The sequence below is a fragment of the Echeneis naucrates genome, chromosome 15 (assembly GCF_900963305.1).
Source record: "Echeneis naucrates chromosome 15, fEcheNa1.1, whole genome shotgun sequence".
Taxonomy (NCBI): domain Eukaryota; kingdom Metazoa; phylum Chordata; class Actinopteri; order Carangiformes; family Echeneidae; genus Echeneis; species Echeneis naucrates.
The window spans coordinates 124,446-147,268 of NC_042525.1; the positions used below are offsets into that span (position 1 = coordinate 124,446).

The 22,823-nt window shown below is 46.2% G+C and overlaps 2 protein-coding genes across 14 annotated transcripts; both read left to right on the top strand.

The window, feature by feature from the left end:
• The first annotated feature begins 2,729 nt into the window (after positions 1–2,729).
• On the top strand, positions 2,730–4,733 carry prorsd1 (prolyl-tRNA synthetase domain containing 1). 2 transcript variants are annotated; one of them, XM_029521485.1, is made up of 4 exons: positions 2,730–2,854; positions 3,431–3,556; positions 3,642–3,731; positions 3,821–4,733. In XM_029521485.1, the coding sequence occupies exons 1-4, from the start codon at positions 2,774–2,776 to the stop codon at positions 4,031–4,033; spliced, it is 510 nt and encodes a 169-aa protein (XP_029377345.1). In that variant the 5' UTR covers positions 2,730–2,773; the 3' UTR covers positions 4,034–4,733. The 2 variants fall into 2 exon arrangements, with proteins under 2 accessions (XP_029377345.1, XP_029377346.1); XM_029521486.1 differs by lacking the exon at positions 2,730–2,854 and adding an exon at positions 2,869–3,356.
• Positions 4,734–5,354: 621 nt separating this feature from the next.
• usp54a (ubiquitin specific peptidase 54a) lies at positions 5,355–22,718 on the top strand. 12 transcript variants are annotated; one of them, XM_029521632.1, is made up of 23 exons: positions 5,363–5,430; positions 8,323–8,462; positions 8,673–9,065; positions 10,527–10,619; positions 10,709–10,843; positions 10,975–11,088; positions 12,731–12,813; positions 12,949–13,051; positions 13,143–13,289; positions 13,449–13,598; positions 14,632–14,800; positions 15,033–15,224; positions 15,843–15,977; positions 16,487–17,174; positions 17,280–17,404; positions 17,634–17,798; positions 17,901–18,020; positions 18,487–18,658; positions 18,925–19,778; positions 19,870–19,961; positions 20,291–20,434; positions 20,528–20,735; positions 20,836–22,718. In XM_029521632.1, exons 3-23 carry the CDS (start codon positions 8,883–8,885, stop codon positions 21,378–21,380), a joined length of 4,617 nt encoding a protein of 1,538 aa, XP_029377492.1. In that variant the 5' UTR covers positions 5,363–5,430; positions 8,323–8,462; positions 8,673–8,882; the 3' UTR covers positions 21,381–22,718. The 12 variants fall into 12 exon arrangements, with proteins under 12 accessions (XP_029377491.1, XP_029377492.1, XP_029377496.1 ...); XM_029521636.1 differs by having other exon boundaries at positions 8,740–9,065; XM_029521633.1 differs by lacking the exon at positions 5,363–5,430 and adding an exon at positions 6,742–6,801.
• Positions 22,719–22,823: the final 105 nt, after the last annotated feature.

Below are 22,823 nucleotides of genomic sequence, written 5' to 3' on the forward strand. Positions count from 1 at the left end.
ATAAAAAAAAAAGAAGAGTAGGAGGAGCAAGAGGAGGCGACACCTGTCTGTCGTGCATCATCTATAACCAACAAGTACAGTAAATGAGTGTCTCTATGTGAGAGTACATTCAGAGCAACAACTGGCCTGTGAGTGTCTCATCAGACAGAGTCCTCTGAGTGCAGGCTCACATGCACGCTCCCGTGCATAGACTGATGATTCTGTTGACCTTGTTTGACTGACTTGTCATCAAACTTGATGACAGACCTTGATTCAAATAATAATAATGTTAAAATTAGTTGCTGGAAAAATATGATAATTCTATTTTTTAACACATCTGTATCACACGAGTTCTTGGTCTCAGCTGATACACCAGTCCAGGGGACAGACTCCTGGCAGATCCTGTTAAAAACAGAGCTGACCCCCATACTGAATCAATGTCACACACTTCAATGTCTGTTTGTTCTACAACAAGCAGCAAAAACACAATCAATGCCAGCTACACAACACAGTACAAAGGAGCAGAAGTGGTGAAGGCTCCATCGTCCTCCTCCTCCAATCAGCCAAACATCTTGCAGGTCTGTGTTTAGCTTTGCCAACAGAACAGGAAATAAAGGCAACCTTTCAACCACAAGCTGTGATATCAGCAGGAGATAACAGGAACATTTGGCCATTGTCTCTGCTTCCTTTCACCTGAGTGTCCTTGTGTCAATGTTTCTTCTTCTGCTGTGCAGCCTTTTGTGTTGTAATGAGGCTCAGTATAATGTCACAGGCGTAAACAGTTGGGCAGCTCCCCCATTACTCCCCATCAACCCTCTTTTAATGTCCTGTTACTCCAGTGGACAGATGTGTCAGGTGATCAATCAGTCGGCTACACTGACTGATCTAAATTAATAAATGAAAAGATGATGGAGGAGCCATAAACCAAACATCTGTTCAAAATGAGTATTTGATACTATCAATAATATCAAATCAAACAGATTTCAGATTCATATTTCAGTCCTGAATCTCATTTATTTTTATGTTATTTAAAGTTGTCACACAAAACAGTTGTTTTCATACTTGTTTACCAAAAAGCATGAACATATGAAAGTGGCAACAATCAGCTGTTTTCATAGAATAAACTGAAAAGTTACTTACCGTTGAGGAACCAGAGGCGGTACGTTGAAACTCCACGACCCAGGAATCAGTCACTGCAGAATCGTTCCCTTCCAACACTGACCACTGCAGAGACTCTGTGAAGGTCTGACTCTGACTGAGGGAAATGGTGCTCTGACTAGCAAACCAGACACTCATATTCATCCACCTCCTCTTCCTCTCACCCCCTTGACAGCAAAGGGGGGGCGGTTAGGGGGAGAGAATATTTGCATCGCATGAAGTCTAGGGACAATTAATACAGACAGGTCAAAGGTCATTGAAGCGGCAGTGATTGGTCTCCATTTTAACACAGATCCACAGAGCCACTGCAGCCCTTTTATGCCATGGTTACAGGAGTCTGTGTGCAGTGAAGGCACAGAAACAAGAAATAATAACAGCTGGTTATAAACAGAGATCAGTGGAGTTATAAGACTGTCAGAACATCTGACATAAATTGAAAGAAAAACACAAAATCATTAAGCACAACCTCAAACACATCAACATACACAGGATCAAACCCATCGTCATCAGTCATCATCATCATCATCATCACCTGCTGCAGATCCAGTTGGTGTCCTGACAGAGAATCCTTGTAGTCTGAAGTATCAGTGATGAAGGAGCATGAACATACAGACAGGTTTATAAGGGAAACTGAACATAGACACACACACACACACACACTGTAGGTCTGTGTGGCATTATGTTGATTATCTGATTTTGTGTTGTGACATAATTCACCTTCAATAGAAGTCAGCTTTGTTTGTGTGTGTGTGTGTGAGAGAAAGAGAGAGAGAGTGAGTATACATATACAATCATCAGTCTGATGGGAGCTGAGATGAATGTAGGACAGTGTTCTGGTCTTGTCTGGTCTGGACTATAATGTTGATGCTGGAGCAGCAGGTTCAGTGATCCTCTATTAAACTGGGTCATTGTGGAAATTTGAAGCTTAATCCATCACAGCACTTTTATATTCACTCAGGTGGAAGTGGGTCAACATGTCCTTTGGGTCTGACCGAGGTCAGTCACCGCGGACATCAAGACTCAGGATTTGGAATACGGGGATGAGACTAATGGAGTGCAGATGCAATCTAGAGAATACCTAAATTATGATGCTATGATAAAATTGATGTTTCATTTCCTTTCTCTTAAACTGTTGAGGGGCAAATTTGTGTTTCAGACCAGTTTAACCTCTTCTTCTGTTGGAGCAACATTTCTCATCCTCTCCTGTGGACTATGAAACTCTTGACCATCTTAATGTCTAAGTCACCAGAGCGAAAGACAAGTCTGAATTTGAAATCTCTGAACTGAAGCAACAGGCAAAGTTCAACAACTAGAACCTGAATTGCTCCAGATCAGATCTGTTTCTCCCTCAGTCAGTCAGTCATAACCATCCTCCTGGATGGCAAGGCCTCAGATCCAAGCCTAATTTCAGGGTGAACCAGGACTCAGGACATCAGATGTCTGGCTGAAGGATTCATGAACAGGAATCTGGAAACGAGTCGTTTTATTTTAATCTTTTATTTTAATTTTGTTTCCAGTGGAAGGATGGAGTCTGGGAGCGGCTCGATGTGTCCACTGGGTGGCGGCAAAGAGACCAACTGCCATTAGCCTCACCCAGAAGAAGATCCCTGTCCGTCCTCTGTTCCTGTAGCCGAAAATGTCAGATCAACTCCGGGCAGAGCTAGAGGAATTCCTGCAGACTCTCAACATCCAGACCACCTGCGTCCAGCACCCGCCGGTAAAACTGCACCCGAGCCGGACCTCAGGTCTCCGTGGGGGTCAGGTGACAGAGCCCAGAGTCCTGGACCGGGACCGGTTTCAGGGTGTAACCGTGTTCAAACACAGACCAGGCTAACCCTAATCCGGGATCGACCCGAACCCTGAAACGCTCTGCTAACCTTAAAACAGGTCGATTCGGCTGATCTGTCCAAACAGGACATCGGCTTTTGTGCCGCACTCTGATAAGTTGTGTGTTTTCTGCACAACGTGTAATTGACCGGACACACGTGGCCACTTTAGACTGCCCTTCAAAGTAAAGGGGAATTAAAGGGACTCTGAAAACAAGGCGTTGTATTTAAACTGGACGCTTTTATGATGAAAGGACCGGAAGCAGGAGTACTTTGATTGATTGATCGTTGATGAGTGACTTTCGGTTCCGGTTTAATAGCCGAGTTGTGTCTCCTGCAGAGGGCGCCAAAACAGCAGAGCTGTCAGCTGCCAGATGATTGCATCAGACTGATGTCAGTGACGTCCCCCGGCATTTCCTGTACTGTATGTCACAGAATAATCCATAACCCCTCATTACCTCCCACAGGTGTTCACAGTGGAGGAAATGATGCCTCACCTTCAGGAAGTGAGTGGAGCTGTCACCAAAAACCTTTTCCTGAAGGACAAGAAGAAGAAAGGCCTGTGGCTGGTGTCAGTTCGCCACGACCACCAGGTCAGTTCCCTCCACAGTCCAGGGTTTGGAGTCAGACTGTGGCTGTGCCATAACCTGTCCCATAAGCCTGTCTATTCTGCTGCAGGTGAACCTCAATGACCTTGCCAAGAAGCTTGGCGTAGGCAGTGGCAATCTCCGCTTTGCTGATGAAGCAGCCATGTTGGAGAAACTGAAAGTGAGAGATGAACCAAAAAGTGAGGTCCGATTCTGGTCGCTCTTCCTTAATCAATGGATGAGATTTGTAATCATTTGATTGATCCATAGGTGGGTCAAGGCTGTGCCACCGCCCTCGCTCTGCTCTTCGACAAGGACCAGAGCGTGAAGTTTGTACTGGACCGGGACCTGGTGGAAGGAGGCCATCAAATGGTCTATTTCCACCCCATGACCAACAGTGCCACCATGGGGCTCTGCCCAGATGACCTGCTGCATTTCCTCAAGGAGACGGGACATGACCCCATCCTGCAGAGCTTCGAGTAGACCGGGGGCTTGGCCCAAGGATTGGGACTAAAATGAGAAAGTTGACTCAACCAGACCACAGACATCCTGTCTGGCTATCCAGGGGATGGGAAGACCCGAAAGCTGCATTTGATGCTGGTGCAGCTCAAACCTGAACCAGGTGAACATGTGGTCTCTGGTCCCAGCAGATCTTGGAGTTAGGGTTAAGGAGAAAGGTCAAATCAACACGTTTCCTGTCAGTCCTCAAGTCATTCTACTCTAAAAGGTTGTCTCACTTTATTTAAGAACCAGACTTTTATATTTTCTCTTTTCATCATTTTCATGTGTTTAGCATGTTCATTTTAAGCCCTGGTTCATGGGGGATGACATCTGACCTTTGACTCAGATCATCTGGAACAGAATGAATGAACTTTGGACTCATTAATATTCTCACATACAGATGATTAAAACACTCATCAACTCTTCACTGTAATGAATAAAGACCTCAAACCATCATGAAACTACAGTTTGTCCAACATGGAGGTATCCAGAGGTCACTTCCCCTCAAGGACACACTTAAATTTAGCAGCATGATGAGCCCCCTTCCTGTCATTCTCTCTTTTAATCTCTCTGGTCTCTTGTCCAACGCTCTCTGTCTAGTTTTTGAGCTTCAGCTTCATCACTGTGGTGATGGAGAATATTCTGGTTGCAATGGGAGACAGGCTTGAAATAAACTGTCATTAGAAACATGCATGTGTTGTCATGATTTTTCTGCTGAGGATGAGGAGGATCCTCTCTAAACAATCATCACCTTCCTCTACAGGAACCACAAAGAACCTTGAGCCCCTGACATTCCAGTGTTTCACATGCTTTGATATCACAGCTCTGTATCCTGCCTGAAGACAGACTCCTCCCTCTCAGTGTCAGCTGATCAGACTGATGATGAAGAAAAGATTGGAGTTTGACCTCCGGGACCAGAATTCAAATTAAGTCCTTACAAACTTTGGCCCACAAAGCTTAAATATTTGTATAGATATCACAGAAGTAGAAAGTGAATACTTTGAGATCAGGGCTCTAAAGGTCTGTTAGCAATCTTAATCTCTGCAGCTCAGAAAAAAAACTAAAACTTGTTCCAGTGCTAAGTCATACCACAGCCAGATCAAGCCACATCAGAGCCAGACCCCATTGCCCCAAGGTCACCTGTGCTCCTCAGCCTCATCACTGGTCTGTAGGCTTCAGTCACCGACACTTCCCCTTTAAGAGATACAGGAAGTGGAATGGGAGGTGTTTGCCTGGTTTAGGGGTGGTCCTTGTTGAGGGAACAGGTGCGTGTGCTCACAAGGATGATGTCATTCTCTGGCTGAGTCACCTGGAAAAGGCAGCTGTCTCCATCAGCCCGGAGTTTCTAAAGAGGAAGAGGGAGGATGCTGTTTATCCAGGTAAGAAAGAAAGAAAGACAGACAGACAGACAGACGGACGGAATGACAGAGATCATGTGTTGCTGTAACTTTTCAGATCTCTTTGCTGTTCAGTTCATCTATCAGGCCAAAAGTATGTGGATGTTCTGAAGTGCAGACCTGGTTCAGGTCTGACTCTGAACCTGGTCTGATGTTAAGATAAAAGCTCTGTCTGTTTCTGATCATGTGGCTGAATGACTCAGCTCCCCAAAGACCTTTGGTGATGACAATGATGATGATGATGATGATGACAGTAATGATCTTTTATACGCTGACATAATAATGAGGCCTCTGGGTAGCAACACGAGAGGCCCCCAGCCCTGCGACAGAGGACCAGGACCAGGACAAGACGTCTGAGACACAGAGATGAGATGACACAGGTGTCATTAGTGCCCACAGTGTGTCAGCGTTGTGTTTGTGCTTCTTGAGGTGACGATGTCACCCGATGCACTGTTGTTGTGTTCGCAGAAATTAAGGCATAAACATTTCCCGCCTCAGTTGGCGAATTTTAATTATAAATATCAATGTCGGATTGTTGTCGAAGGCAGATTGTTAGTCTGCAGCTGCAGTGTGTTGTCGTGTCCGGCTGAGCTAACACTGATTCTGACACGGTCTCTGGTTCCAATTCGATCAATACATCAACAACATTCACGGTCGGACAGATCAATGTGTCTGACTGACCCAGGTCGGACTGTCAGGTCTCACCTGCAGCTCGTGATGACGTGTCGGAGGGAGGACCCCCCCCCCTCACCTGTTTATACCTGACACAGAAACCTTTAAGACCAACGTTAATTTTTAGAGCAATAAAATTCTCGCAGTAAACCCAGAATCAGATCAATGACCGATGATCTCTACGCTCAATAGTTACCATAATGCTGAAGTTACTTTATTATTACATTTTTTATTTGTTGTATTATTGTTTTCCAACAATAAGGAGGTCCTGGATGGGTTCCTGCCCTGGGGCCTCCAAAGACATCATGTTTGGGTTCATAGGTCTGAGTGGGGGTCTGTCTGTCTCTGTGATGGACTGCAGACCTGTCCAGGGTGAGCTGGGATTGGCTCCAGAACCCCCGTGACCCGGAAACGGAAAAGAAGATGAATGAATAAATGAATGTATGTTTATAAACCCAGTAATCAATTACTGCTCTCTCTCTCACACACACACACACACTCACACACACAGACACACACACAAACAAACAAACAAAAAACACGAGTGCACGCACTTGTGCCCGCGCACTCATTGCTGCAGGTGTTGGCTCCTCCCCCTCCTTCAAACACAATAACCGCCGTTCTGGATCCAGCAGCCGGTCTTTGGTCTCGGTGTCGGAGTGTTTTTGGGTTATGGTTCAGGTGAGCCGCCTCAGACCTCTATGTTTCTTTCTGCGTTGTGTTTTATGACCGCTGGCCGAAGCTAACGGTGCTGTCGGTACCGGTTCCACACCGGCTCGGTGGGACCGACACCCGGCCGGTGTCCGTGTTTGTGCACCGGGAGCCGGAGCAGAGGCGGCGGTCCTCATTGTTCAGAGGGAAGTTTACTGAATGTGACACCAGACTACGTTTAAAAACAGGCGGTTTCTGCCCTGGAGCGGGACCGGGACTGAACCCGGACCAGTGGTCCGGCCGGAGGAGGACCCGGACAGCCTGTTGTGTCTGAGGCGGGACCCTAAACTTTGATATTTGAGAACGGAGTTTGGTGGTGGGGCCGCTTCCTGTCAGCCTCGGGCCTCCAGGTCCAGAGTCGGACCGGCTAAGACCAGTTAGTCCCGGTTCAGGTTTTACGAAAAGGACAAACGACCTGTTTTAAATGAGTGGAGCGCCCTGATGACGTACCGTAACCCAGGAAGTGCTGTTCCAATGACTTTCAGATTAAAAGCGTCTGTTTCTGCTCATTCGTGTGATGAAAGCTTTTGTTGCGGTTTGTTCTTAATGTGGCTCTTTGTTTGTGTCTTTGGTTGTTTGGATGACTTGCTGGTGTGAGCTGGATCCATCGGTCGATCAACAGAAGATGAAAATCTGGTCTGAAGTCTCTGTGTCTCAGTGTCTCTGACACTGTGTGTTTTTATTGGTTGGACCAAAACAGACTGAAGATGAAACCATTAGTCCACTGGGAAGTTGACATGGTCATTGATCAGTGATTGTTAGATCGCAATGTCTAATGTGTCCGTTTTGTGTTTGTCTCATGTGACCCTGACATTGTTTGAAAATGAACTAAACAAGTGAGAGAATAATCAACAGTTCGATCCATAGTCAAAATCCCAATGGACTGACAGACACACACAGACAGTCTAATCCTGATACTTGCGGTCTGATCGGGGCTAATCCCTCCTCACTCTGCTCTGAGCTGCACTTTTCCTCTTCTTCCCTGGCTAAATTACACACAGACACACATTCATTGTTCTTAGATCATGTTTGGCTTGAATCCCTCTGATTGAAAGACTCTGATCTTAGTCCTGGACCCTCTCAGAGACTGTTGGGTGCCTCAGCTAGAACTTGTGGAGGCCTAGTTTAGTTTCAGGGTTTAGGTCCACAGTGAAGTCAATGCAGCAGTGACTGACTCCTGTTTGAGTCAGCCTTATGACGTCACTGAAGGACATCATAAGGAGGTCTGAAGGTCTAAGAGTAGATCTGTTCCAGTTCACAGGACCTCTTGGCTTCAGTCTCATGTACAGAGCCTCTGATTGGCTCAGTCTTAGTTACAGACAGAACGCCAGCTCAATTTCTGCTTTACAGTTTTTCTCAGAAGCTCCCTGTCACTGGTTGGTTCTGATGTTTAAAATAAAAAGTCAAACAGGGGGAGTAGAATCTTCCTTTGGTCTGTTGGTGACACCAGTGGAGCAGACATCCCTCACACTCCATTTTCTTCTTCTGTAGATCTGTAGTTACCAGCTGCCCTCTGCTGACCTCTGACCTTGGCCGTGGGTTGTGGCTGCATTAAGGCTTTGTGGTGATGATGAAGAGGAGGCTAAAGAGCCATCAGGGCTCAGCTGCACATGTTGGCGTGTAAAAAGAGGGTAAAGGTTGTGTCACCTGCAGTGGCTCTAGCACATGCACAGGGAGGAGGAGTCCTTGAAAGTTTTGGATTTTGGAGGACAAGAACCTTGAAAATGTTTGTTGGCATCTGGAGTAAAAAGCTGCTGGTGAACGATACTGAATCATGATCCTCAATATCCACAACCTGTCAACAAATCTGCTCACAGCTTGAATAATTTCTCTTGTTGCAGCTCATGGGCTTTCAAGACAGCAGCTGAACCTTACTGTAGTCTCCTGCTCTGTCTGTCCTGCTGGCAGCTTTCATCATATTTTTGTCTGGCTTCTCCCCTTGGCTGGAGGACATGGCTCCGTCTGCATCGATACAACAACGGACGACAGGAAGTTGATCCCTGCAGGGAGCAGGGCAGAGAGACAGAAGAGGAAAGAGAGAAGGAGGGAATATGTCCTGGAAGAGGAACTACTTTGCTTCAGGTGGGGGAGGAAGTGGGGTTGGGGGCCGCACTAGTGTGGAGGGTGGTGTCCAGGAGATGTTGAAACCTCGCACCATGACATCCATTGCTCCCAGTAAAGGGCTGAGCAACGAACCTGGACAGAACAGCTGCTTCCTGAACAGCGCCTTGCAGGTACACACACACACACACACTTGCTTATGTGCTTGTCAGTTTGAAGCCGTTGAATATTGGCCAGTTGCTGTAGCTAACACATTAGCACATAGTGAAGGCATTACTAAGTAAGTCTGACAGAATGACAAATTGAGACATTAAAGTGTCTTTTTCATATTTATTAAGTCTTAAACATTTATCCATGCTTAGATGTAATTGTTGCATGAAAGCAATATCACATATTGCTTAAGTTACAGAAATAAAAGTGTCTCTTTATAAAACAAAAATAGTGCAGTTAAACATGGATTCCTGAAGTACTTTATCCTCAATTTGCAAACCTTGCACACTGTGAAGCTCATGTCAAGCTTGATCTTCCCAGGCATTTGGCAAATGGGGGCCTATAAAATCTGCAATCAAGAAAAAATGGAATTCATTATAAACACGGAATAACACACAACTGGCATTTTAAATAAACTCTTTTTGTTTGTTTGTTTTAGTTTTTTTTTTTTTTCCCCAAAATAAAAAGGAATGTATCTGTTGGCAAAATTCTCAGAGGGGGTCACTAATAATGCCCACCCGCTACCCATGAATAAATAAATGAATGAATGACTTGAGTGTGTAGTGGGCACGGTTCAGTTCTCAGTGGGGGCACCTGAACTTGTCCAAGTTAATTGATATAAATGTACGTGGTGACTTGAGCAGCACGGTGGCACAGTGGTTAGCACTGCTGCCCCACAATAAGATGGGTGCGGTTTGATTCCTGGTGTCATCTAGGTTAATTGGTGCTTAGTAATGGACTGGGCTACAGCAAGGAGTGGCGACGCCCCCCCCCCCCCCCCCCCCTCCTGATAATTTAATCTATTTTTATCGATTTTGGGACATTTTATTTTTCATTTTAATTAATTTTTTATTTTTTTTGGCACACCCCTCGTGGTCATGTGGTGCTTACTGATGGATGATTGGTTTGAGACTCAATTAATCTGTAAACTATGTAAGATTAATACACGAGCTATCTACAATCTATATGTGAGCTGTACATAATCTTTAAATGCTATAGGTGGAAATGATTCAACTATTATGGCTTGGGTTTTGTGACAGCTGGATCTGAAATGCTCAACTTTAAACTGTGAGAAATATTTTCATGTTGATTATTAATATAAGAGCAGTAATCAATAACTGAGGCTACAGGTCAAGCTGGAGGTTTCAAAGTGTGAACCAGGACCTTTAGTCCAAGAGACACCCACAGAGTCCTGTGCTTAGGTGGACTGCCTGAATAAGCAAAACAACATATTGGACCTGGTGGGAGGGTGGGGTGGAGCAGGAAGGAGGAACACCCCCCATCTTATTACAGAGGGGGTGATTATTTTCCATCTGTCACAGTTTATTTTTAGGTCATATCAAGATCTTTAGAAATCCACACACACCTTTTTGGGGGGGCTGGTGTGTCTGATGGTTCTCTTTTTTCTTTCTCCACCCCACCAGGTCCTTTGGCACCTGGACATCTTCCGTCGTAGTTTCCGTCAGTTAACGACTCATAAGTGCATGAAAGATTCCTGCATCTTCTGTGCTCTGAAGGTGAGAGACAACACCTGAGGCTGGTCCTGCACTGACCTCTCTGTTGCCCCTCCCATCTCTGACCTCCCTCTCTGTGTTTTCTTATTCAGAGTATCTTCGCACAGTTTCAGTTCAGCTGTGAGAAGGTTTTACCATCTGACGCTCTTCGCAGTGCACTTGCCAAAACTTTCCAGGATCAACAGCGGTTTCAACTTGGTGTCATGGATGACGCTGCAGAGTGTTTCGTAAGGATACACACAGACAGATATGTAAACAGAGGGACGCATATATAGACACACAAATGCGCAGACAGATTTTATACATATGCAGATGGACACACACATTATATTTAATTGGGTCCCTGTGTTTTGTGCAGGAGAACATCCTGATGAGGATTCACTTTCACATCGCAGATGAGACCAAAGAGGATGTCTGCACTTCCAGACACTGTGTCCCCCACCAGAAGTTCGCCATGACACTGTTTGAGCAGGTGAGACACATCTCTTGCTATGGAGGCAATTCATTTAGAGGAAACAACAGAGGGGACCATTGGAGGATCGGGGACAGTCCAGAGTCTTGTTTGCTGGATTCTGACAAGTCCGGGATCCTTGAAAGGGTTCAGCCTCTCCAGGTGTTTCCAGACTTTGTGAACCTGCAGGTCTGGGAAAGGCACCAGGTCCTTAGCTCTGTGTATTTGAATTCTCAATAAGGATGTGGTATGACTGACAGATGGGGTTCTGTGTGTCGCTTCCTGATGGTCTGCCACATCAGGTGAACTTACCTGTGTCCTGAACATCTACCTGAGCAGTAGACTGGTCAGAGTTGATAACACCTGTGAGTCTACAGCCTTTAAACTACAACCACAATTCCAAAAAAGGTGTGACACTGTGTAAAATGTAAATAGAAACAGAAAGCAATGATTTTAAAATCTCATAAACCCATATTTTATTCCCAATAGAACATAAACAACAAATCAAAGGTTGAAACTGAGGCATTTTACTATTTCATGAAAAACATTTTGAATTTGATGATAGCGACAAATCCCAAAAACAGAGGCAACAAAAGGCTAGAAAAGTAACCAGCACAAATCATAAAACAACTAGAGGATCATTTGACAACTAATTAGGTTAATTGGTAACAGGTCAGTTACATGACTGGCTATAAAAGTAGCATTTCAGAGAGGCAGAGCCTCTTAGATGTAAAGATGGGCAGAGGTTCACCAATCCGTGACAAACTGTGTCTAAAAATTGTGGAACAATATGATAAAAATGTTCCTCAATGTAAAATTGCAAAGACTTTGGAGATCCCATCATCTACATAGCATAGTTTTATCAGAAGATTCAGAGAATGAGGAAGGAATCTGTGTGCAACGGACAAGGGCGAAGGTCAAAACTGGAAACTCATGATTTTCAAGCCCTGAGGGCACTGCATTAAGAACAGGCATGATTCTCAACTGAACATCACTGCATTGGCTCAGGAACACTTCCAGAAATCACTGTCTGTGAACACAGTTCGCCGTGCAATCCGCAAATGCAAGTTAATGCTGTATCATGCAAAGAAAAAGGCATATCTGAACACAAAAACGCTATCACCTTCTCTGGGCCTAATTTAAAATGGTCTCAGGCAACATGGAAAACTGCTGTGTGGTGAGATGAACAAAAAATCGGCTTCTCCTCCCTTCTTAGACATTTACAGGCAGCTGTTAAAAGAACAGGGGATGCAACACAATGGTAAATATTTTCCTGTTCCAACTTTTTTGTGATGTGTTGCTGCCAACAAATTCAAAATGAGCAAATATTTTCCATGAAATGGTAAAATGTCCCAGTTTCAACATCTGATATGTTGTTCCACTGAGAATAAAATGTTTTTTGAGATTTGCACATTAATGTGTCCTGTTTTTATTTATAGGGGGTTGTACTTCTTTAGCACACATCAGGACTGACCACTGACCTCACCTGGACTTGAACCTGATCTCAGTGGTCCTTCAAAACCATCATTTACCTAATTTACTTTACTATAAATTAACAAAGTCCTGACTGAGGTGTGTGTGTGTCTGTCTCTCTCTCTCTCTCTCTCTCTCTCTCTCTCTCTCTCTCTCTCTCTCTCTCTCTCTCTCTCTCTCTCTCTCTCAGTGTGTGTGCAGCAGCTGTGGAGCCTCCTCAGACCCTCTGCCTTTCATTCAGATGGTCCATTACATCTCGACCACCTCCCTGTGGTAAGTTTGTGTGTCCATGTCTGTCTAATTCTTCTGTGTTTCTCTGTGTGAGAAGAAGAAGAAAAAAAACAAAAATGGACACATGTTGATCTCTGACATCTATTGTCCTCTTACTCCTCCTCCTCCTCCTCTTAGTAATCAGGCAGTGAAGATGTTGGAGTCCAGGGAGAAAGCAACTCCAGCCATGTTTGGTGAGCTGCTTCGGAACGCCAGCATGGGAGACCTTCGCAGCTGTCCTGTACGCCACAATGATCACATGTTTGTGGCTAACTGCTTTGTGAAACTGCAGGACTGACTGCTGGGCCTCTTCCTGTTGCTCTTCTCCTCAGAGTCAGTGTGGTCAGCAGCTCAGGATGGCCCGTGTCCTCCTCAACAGTCCAGAGATCATCACTATTGGTCTGGTTTGGGACTCTGATCACTCAGAACTGGCTGAGGATGTAATTCACACCTTGGGAACCTGCCTCCGTCTGGGAGATGTAAGAACAAGGAGGAGGAGTTGGAAGTAGCAGTAGCAGCAGTTGTGGCAGTATTAGTAGTACTCTCTTGACCACACTGGTAAATGGTGGTGTCATTGGCACTGACATGGTTTTGCTGCAGCTTCTTCCTCCTTCTTCTTTTGTGGTTTTCCTCTGCAGCTGTTTTACAGGGTGACAGAGGAAAAGGCCCGTCAGTCTGAGCTCTACTTGGTTGGCATGGTGTGTTACTATGGGAGACATTACTCCACCTTCTTCTTCCAAACTAAGATCCGTCGATGGATGTACTTTGATGACGCTGATGTGAAGGAGGTATGATGTTGATAAAACGAACACTGATCTCTACAGGAAGGAAATCACACACCTCTGGGCTCCTTATTACTACTATGATGATGTCATGTTAGGCGGAGCTAGGCTTGATATCAGCCACAGTTGCTGTGCTGTAGTGATCTCTCTTCCTGCTTGACCTTAAACACCTTTCCTATCTCTTTCATTATTTTCTTTCTCTTCTATCGGTGCTGTTTCAAAACTTCAGTGGAATGAGCTCTCTCTCTCTCTCTCTCTCTCTCTCTCTCTCTCTCTCTCTCTCTCTCTCTCTCTCTCTCTCTCTCTCTCTCTCTCTCTCTCTCTCTCTCTCTCTCTGCTGGTTGTGAAAACAAGGATATCCCCCTATTGTTTATTAGAGCCGCTGGACAGAACAGAGGGTGTGGTCAGGACACACACACACACCATAGGCGATACATTTGCTCAATTTGCAGACTCTCATTCTATCTCTTTCTTTGTCTTGTACACACAAACACACACAATCACACTCTTGCTCTCTCAGTGGCACATGGTTAGTGCTCAGTGGTTGTAGTTCGACGACATCCTGTTCAAGCTGGAGCAAAAATGGAGGAAGGAGTGAAATAACGATTGAAGGATTTTTGTTGTGCAAAAATATAAACGCACCGACAACAAGATGCCGATACTTTGCAATCTTCCAGCACCATCTTCGTGGTGAGCGGATGTTCTTAACAGTGTCTGCTGATTCACAACTTTGACAATTTGATGGGTTTACAATTGAATGTTTGCTGTTTGATGTCATTTCACATCACATTGCTGTTTCTCAACTTATTGAGCTGGAGTTTGGTGGTGAATCTAGAGGTTCAACAACAGTTTGAACTGAGGAGTTCAAGTTTCTAAGCTTAATCCTGCTGTATCATCAGAACCTTCAGTTCATCTTCTTATGATCCATCAGCGAGTTGATTTATCAGTTCATTTTCTGTTGATTAATCTCGGACCTGTCTGAGGGCAATCTTAGCCTAAAGTTTTCTTGAGTCTTGAGTCTGAGTTTGTCTCTCTGCAGATTGGTCCAAAGTGGAAAGACGTGGTTTGTCGTTGCATCAAGGGCCATTACCAGCCTCTGCTTTTGCTGTATGCTGATCCCCGGGGTACACCTGTGTCTCTACAGGATCTACCCCCACGCCTCGACCTCCCCCTCCTAAACAAGACCGGTTACGACAGCGAAGACTCGGGTAACTACAACACAGCTAGGAGTCGTAGTAGTAGCACAACAGCAAACACTCAGGTAACTAAATGAACCCAGCAGCAATATTTGTAGTAATACTTGTCCTAGTAGTAAGGAGTACAAAACAGAGGTGAATAGAGAAAATGGGGAAATCATGGTGGTAGTTGTAGTACTTGTAGTGTTAGTGGTTCAGTTTTGTGGGACACAACACATATTTGTGCCCCCCGCCCCAAATCCAGGCCGTGAGCCATCAATATCGAGCGACACCCGCACTGATTCGTCAACAGAAAGCTACTCATGCCGACGGCCCACCCCCTCTCGCTATGAGTCGCTGGCCAGTCACTCCTCATCTGACCCCCAGGGAACCATCATCCACCTCGAGCACCCAGAGACAGGCCTGCATGCCTCACTCTGCAGCGTGGAGACCATAGGTTGGTGTTTCCTTCAGAATGGAGGAGTTATGGATCTGTCTGATTACTGTTGTGGGATCAAAAACATAATCCACTACCTTATTTGTAATGATTGGCTAATTTCTTATAATTAATCAAGTGATTGATCTATAACATGAGTCAGAAGCAGCAATGTTTGCAGCAATGTGACCAAGAACCCACAGAGTTTGTCCTGTTGACAGACACACTGCCTCTCTCTCTTTTATGATCAATCAATGACTTATAGTGAGTGTGAGTGGGAGTGGGAGTGGTTGTTGGTCTCTGTCTGTCTCTGTGATGGGCTGGAGAGGGTCTGTCCAGGGTGACCCCGCCCCTCGCCCAGATTGAGCTGGGGTTGGCTCCAGACCCCCATGACCCAGAAACAGTTAAGATGTAGAAGATGCGTGAGTGAATGAATGAATGACACATAGTGTAGGTTGATTTGAATGTTTCAACTCTACATTCTGTGTCATTTCAAGAAAACAGGAGATTTTATTTTGAAAACTTGGTGTTTACTCCTGCAGAGCTGTTAAGGTCCAGTCACACCCTTGTGTGGTGTTTCTTCCTCTTCATCATCACCTTGTGCTTTCAACATTTGTTGCCATGTTTTTTGTTGCTAAGGCCACATGACGGGCAGTGAGCCGCACCAGTGTCAGAGGAAGGGAGACAGGGCCAATGATAGGAGGTGGAGCTCTGTCCACACCCGGAGATCAGAGGCCAAAAACGAAGCCTTGTCGACTGGGTACCACAGTGAGGGTAGGATGGGCACCAACCAGAGGGCAGATACAGAATGGAGTTTTAAAGCATTTCAAACACTGGATTCTGAAAACTTGATATTTATTTACGTGCTTATGAATTTTACTGTACAGTCATGCACATGACAACAATAAACTCAACACAACACAACAAAACTGTATTTCTTATTGTAGAGATGAAATTTTTACCTTGTTCTGATCTCGACTTCAGTGTCAGAAGGTGTAATAAAACAGGAATCGGATTATACTCTGTGAACAAGTTTAGTAAACAGCAAAAAACATTAATTGGATGAAATAGGGAGAGACACTAAGAGAGACAGACTGTTCTCCATCTGTTTTATTCTGTTCACCATGACTTCAACATCATTTCCTCTGTCACTTCAATTTAATGTCCCTCTATTTTTCATTCACCTTTATTTTACTCAACTTTTCCTACTTCTCACTTCTAATCCACTTTCTTCTCTCTCTGATGTGCATTCTTTTCCTTTGTAAATCTATTTCCCCTTCCAGGAGAGACATTGAAGGAGCAGAAGTTTCCTCGTCACCTCCTCAAACTATCATCATCCTCCTCATCTTCTGCTAGTCGCCTCCGAGACTTCAAAGAGACCATGAGCCACATCCTCCACAGCCGCCCCCTGTCCTCCTCCTCCTCCTGTACACCAGTTTCCATCCTCAACTCTGACATTACTTCCTCCTCTGACAGCCACGACCCTGGCCTCATTCCCGCTGCCTCCTCCAACAAACCCCAGGACTGGGAGGCCGACAGCACCAGCAGTGAGTCCAAGTCCAGCTTGTCTGGAGGAACAGGGTCTGGGAGGTTCCGGCCGGCGTGGAAACCCCGGAGGGAGGCACTCAACATTGACAGCATCTTTACCCGTGAGAGGCGGCGGCAGGCGGGTTACAGCCCGCTCGGAGCCTCCCTGCCTGATTATGATGGATCTCTAGCCTCGGACAGGGTCGATGCCTCCCTCCTGGCCCCACAGGAAGTGATTACCATCAGACGAGGTTCCTCCAGGACTCTCCCTGCCACCTCCAACAACCAAAGAGAAGGAGGTGTGGGAGAGGCAAAGTTGCCTCCTCCTCCTCCTCCTCCTCCTCCTCCCCCTCCCAGGCTGATCCAGAGGATTGAGAGCGGATATGAGAGTAGTGAGAGGAACAGCAGCAGCCCAGTCAGCCTGGACCTGAACCAGGGAGACAGGTAACAATTGGGTTAGGGTTAGGATCCAAAGTCACTTTCTGTGCCACAGGCCAGTTATAAACTGGATGCTGTTGTCCAGATCATGAAGGTGTCACCTCTTCTCAGGGAGGCTGCTGGAAGGAAGCCTCTGATCTGCTCCTCTTCCTTGGGACCGTCATGGAGGAACATCAGGTCAAAGAGCAGCGGTGCCCTGTTGCAGGAGTTTGGCTCCTTCAGCAGGGGGAGTCTCGGTACAGAGTGTGTGTCTGTGCAAGTGTGTATACCATGAGTGTGTGAAGAGAACTGGATATGGTGCAACAAGTTTCCCTGTGTGCAGAGAGAATCTGCAGCTGATTATTAACCTTTTATATGAAGGTTATTTACATTATATTAATGTTATAGAAACCTTTTTTGTGTCATACTGACATCACTGTAACCCCTGATTACTGTGTGTGTCTGTCTGTCTGTGTGTTTATGTAGCACTCCCTGAAGGCCGCAGTGAACTGGATGAGCTACAGGAAGAGGTGCTGAGACGAGCAAATGAGGAGGAACAGCAACGACAACAAGAGAAGGAGAGAGAGGCAGCGCTCGGCTTCAACCCGAGACCCAGCAAATACCTGGACCTAGACCAGCTGCAGATACAGGGTGGGCGCACACAAACAAACACAAATTGACAGATGCACACTGTCTGATGGTTTTGATCTGAAAGGGGACATGTGGACCCATATGCTACATGTTCACTTGCAGGTAAAAGTGATGGCCTTGAGTGCTGTGTGTTGGAGGCAGAGCTTCTTCTGGATCAGTCAGTTCGTTTGGATCAGGCAGGCGAAGTCGCCTCAGCACTGTCAGCTGTCAATGAAGCAGTCTGTAAGCTCCGCCCACCATGAAACGGACCAGTTAAAGCCATTTAGGAACTTTTAAGAAATTTTGAATTTTTATAGACACTTAGAGACATTACAGACGTCTACAGACATTTAAAAATTTTACGGGTGGTGAGGGATGTAGGAGTTGTTTTGGGACATTGGAGACATTTAGAGACAAAAAGAGTGATTCACTTGACATCCTGTCAGGTCATGTGACTACTCTGACTAGTCAGACTCCTTCTAATGATGTCATCACCTTTATGCAGCAAAGACACTGCATTTATTCAGATTTTATCAGTCATAATTATCAAAAGACGGGCACAAAAAGATGCTCTACCATGTACCAAGTTTCTTTATTTTGAAGATTTTTCATGAATCATCTTCATTATTTCTTTGTTGCACCATTTTTTTTTTCCCCCTCATTTTTCTTTCTGTTTTGTATTTTCTGTTCAAATGTAATTTGGCTGTAGCCAAACTGCGGCCAGTGGTAGCTGGAGGCGGAGCTAGTAGTCACAATCGGCTGCAGCGCTGCATGAAGAGAGCCCGCAGTCTGCAGCTCCGCCTGCAGCAGCAGCAGCAGGAGGAGGAGGAGGAGGAGGAGCAGGAGGAGGAGCAGGGGCAGCAGATGCAGGAACAGCCCAGGTACCAGCTGTAGCCTGCTCAGCCAATCAGATGTTAGGCAGCTTTCAGAACCCCACCCATCACCACTGCCTAATTGATGATCAAAAGGCTTGTTAACATTCCAAGTCAACCAATCACAAAGCTTGTGTTTCCACATGGAGTCATGTGACTGCATGTTTGGGGAGAAGCCTTAACATTTTATTGTGTGTGTCCATGACTATGACACATTCTCACGCACACACATTTCTTCCTAACCCATCTCCCCCCCCCCCTCACTCTATCTGCAGTGAAAAGCCTCTCGCGCTCCAAATACTTCTAACAAACACAGGGGGTGACCAGTCAGCTGCCGGCCAGGATAAGCAGGCCACACCTCTCTCTACCTGCCATGTTAAACCCCTTCTCCCCAGAACAGACCCCGATTTCAGCTGTCGGGAGGACAGCAGGACTGGGGACCCCTGCTGCCCCATGGGCACGACCCAGTCCAACTCTGGGCGCTGCCCTGGTCTTAGCATAGACACGCCTTTGGATAGCTTGGCTCCACCCTCTACACCTGAGGAAGCGAATCAGTCTATCCCCCTGACCAGAGTGACTTCTGTCTTCGTCCCAGTACGTGCCCCACCCCCATCTCAGCTGTACTCCCATAACCCATCTACCGTTGGTTCCAGCAACAGGTGTCATCTGATGTTGGTGGAGGAGCAGTGTTACATGAAATGGCCATTGATTACATCCCCTGTGCCAAGCGCCGCCTCCAGACTTTTCCCACCTCAGCGAACCTGCTCCACCAGAAACTGGTCCTGCTCTGACCTGAACCCACCTGACACTGTTGATTCTCCTGATCCACTGACCTGTTCTCCCCCATCCTCACTGTGCAGCAGCCCTCCATCTCCCACTAGCCAGCCAGGCCCAATGTTGGCCCCACCCCTCCACCAGGATGGCGGCATGCTGCCCGTGGAGCGTTGGGCCCAAAATGTGAACAGATACTATGGTTCCCAGAGTGCTTCAGGAGGAGGTGGGGGAGGGGGGGCAGGGCCAAGTGAGGAGCTGTCAGAGTTGGACTCACTGTACCAGGCCAGTCTCCTGGCTTCCAGTATGCAACGGGGCAGCCACGGAGTCAGTCTTCGTCCGATGGGCAATAAACCAGGTAGGACTACAGACCAAAGATCTGTTGGAGGTCAGAGGTCATCAGTGCACAGAGTCACAGCACTGATTGACTCCTTTTTGTGTGTGTGTAGGAATGAGAAGAAAACTGGCAGGATCTGCACGGTCAAAAACGCCGACAGCAGAGATTGAGAAAAATGTTTTCAGAACGCCACCTCAGCACAAGGTACGTGTGTGTTGTTATTTTGTTATCAGGTTGTGTTTTCAATCTGTGTTGTTGTGCTATCATGTTTGTGTTTTCTCTTGTTGTATTGTAAGTTATGTGTTGCTGCTGCATTGTAATCTTCGTGTTGTAATGTTGTCATGTTTTTTGTGTTGTCACCTTGTAGTCTTATATTGTGCCACACTGTACCTTTGTGTTGTTGTCAAATTGTTTGTGTTGTTTTGTTGTGTGTAAATTTGTCAGTTTCTTCACCTTTTGTCATGAAGTCATTTGACAATTTGTGTCTGTGCTAAAAGACCACAAGTCTGATCTCTGACCTCCGACCCCTGCAGGTTTCGTCAGGTGATGAGAGCTACAGTGCTGAAAACCTGCGACGCCTCTCCCGCAGCCTGAGTGGGACCGTCATTGGGTCCCAACCCCAAAACCTGAGCCTCTCCCACACCCGTGTAAGCAACGCACACAAAACTGAACTTTGGGTAATGTTGGTGTCATCACTGTGGGGAGTGTTGTCATTCTTCATGTTTCCATTAAGTGAACTCATTGTCTCTTTCCCCACCCTAACCCAGAAGGACCCCTACCTGTCCAAACACCCCCAACCCAAGTGTCGCTTCTCCTCCCTCGGACGTCACCCCAGTACCTCCTCTCTGCACCTCCCCTCTTCCTCCTCCCACCCTCTCCACCACGGCCCCCCAGCTCCTGCACCTCCTCCAAAGCACCCCCCTCCCTCACAGGCAGCACTGCACTACAGCTCCAGCCTCACCTCCAGGGAACACACAGGTAAACCCCCTCCCCAGTCACTTCAATTCACGTCCTGATTGTTCATTAAGGGGTTAGACTTCATGTGTGTCATTGGTCATGTTCTGTGCCCCCCCTCTAGGATCAGAAGGTGTCCAGCAGCACTTGCTGGTTTCATCTGACAGGCATCAGAGTACCTCAGATCAAGGCGTCCACAGTGTCATGTTAAGATATGGGACTCTGCCCCAAGCTCCTCGACGAGCCCCCCAACCCGGTTCCTCCCTCCCCAGACCCAGAACTGGTTCCAGTCCTGCCCCCCTGGCTGGTCTTCAGAGTCTGTATACCACACTCTCCCTTCCTCGCCATTCAACCAACATGACAAATGGTCACTACTGGCAACCATTGCTGCCCAGTAAGGTCAGCGCCCCCCCTTCCCTCAGGGTGCCGGGGGAAGGACCCTCTCACCCTCTCCGCCTTGACATCCCCCCAGAGACGGACTGGCACCATGATACAGACTACAGGACCGTCCAAGCCAGCTCCACCTGGAACCTCCGCACCACTGCCCCTCCCTGGAACCGCAAGCCCTTCCCGTTGTGCTCCCACTGTCAGAGGCTTCCTGTTGAAGGGCTACGCCCCCTCTGCTTATCCTGCAGCGCCAACATGGCTCATCTCCCACCAACCGGCTGAACACAGAGGAGGCAAACAGCCCCACCCATGCCTCCACTTCCTGTCTCATTCTCACAATCATGAGCTGAGCATCTCTCACTCACACACAGGTCAAAGTAAAAGTCTGAAGTTGCTGCAATGTTTGTTCACCAGCTGGAATGAGTGACTCCTCCTTCAGGGGGCAGAGCTTCTTCCTTCGCTGTCTAATTGAAGGAAACTGGAAAATCGGCTGCTGAGCCAGCATCATAGCTGGACAAATCCAGGAAGTTAGGAACAGGAAATGGATAACAATAACAATTATTGTAAAACTACTGGACTCAACCTATTTATTTTTCTAAGTCTAAGAGTAGAAGAACTCACTCTGCTACAGACCTGCTGACCTATAGACCTGTTCTAGTTTTGTAAAGCCTGTTAGTCGCCCACCTGTGTTGGGGCTGAGTTGAAGAATTTCAGATGAATAACTGATGCTTTTATTTTTGTGGAGTTGCAGCTAATATATTTTCTGACCTATAGTAACCTCTGTCTGTCTTTGGTTCTGTTGACTTCCCTGGATCTACTCGGACTACATCAGACCAGGTCAGCCTCTGGTCAGCCCACCTGATACTCTGGTTAATAGACAGTGAGTCCAAAAGAAACTTAAGACCAGAATACAAACTCTGGTTGGTCGATTCATCTGTTCAGACCTGGCTGGTTAATGATATAACTCAGTGTTGCAGATTAGTTCCTTTGTTTAATGTATTTTGATGCTTATTTTTCTAAAATTTAGTCTTTTAGATGAAGTTTGATGAGGAAATGATCATGTTGGTGTCGAAGCTGCTAAGCTGCTGCATTCAGCTCCCTGTCTGGTGATGACAGAATTTAGCAAATGGTGAAAATGAACAGGAAGATCAGGTTTCATCATCTGTTTGAACGTTGACATCATCTCAAGTGGTGGTGCAATAGCTGAGCAGACATCAGTCAGGTCTTTCAACTGATTTGCTGACTCTTCATCCTGATGATCAACATCTCAGCAGCCTTTAATCTTTCCATCATGCTTTGCTGATGGAAAGATCGTTTGTTTTTGGGGTTTGTTTTTATAAAGTTGTCAGCACTCCTGCTGCATTGTTTCCCTGTTCACGTCCTGCCTCGGCTGCTGACATTCACAATCCTTGTGTAGGACTATGATCCAGGCAACAGAATGCTGTGGAGTCTACATTCTTCTATTTCAGTTTTTCTCGGGGACACTGAGAAAGTTTTTACACCGGGGGTGGTGACATCTGTTTGTAGGACATAAAACCACTGTTAGCTTCACCTGATGTGGCTAATTGCTAACAGGCTAATAAATTACTAAGTGATCCAGCTGACTGTTATAATCAACTATTTCTCTAATAAAGTGTTTTGCTTTTTTTTGTCTTCATGTAGCCACATCAATGTCTCGACTTGCTTGTCACAAAACACATTTAAAGGGTGATGGCATCACACAGA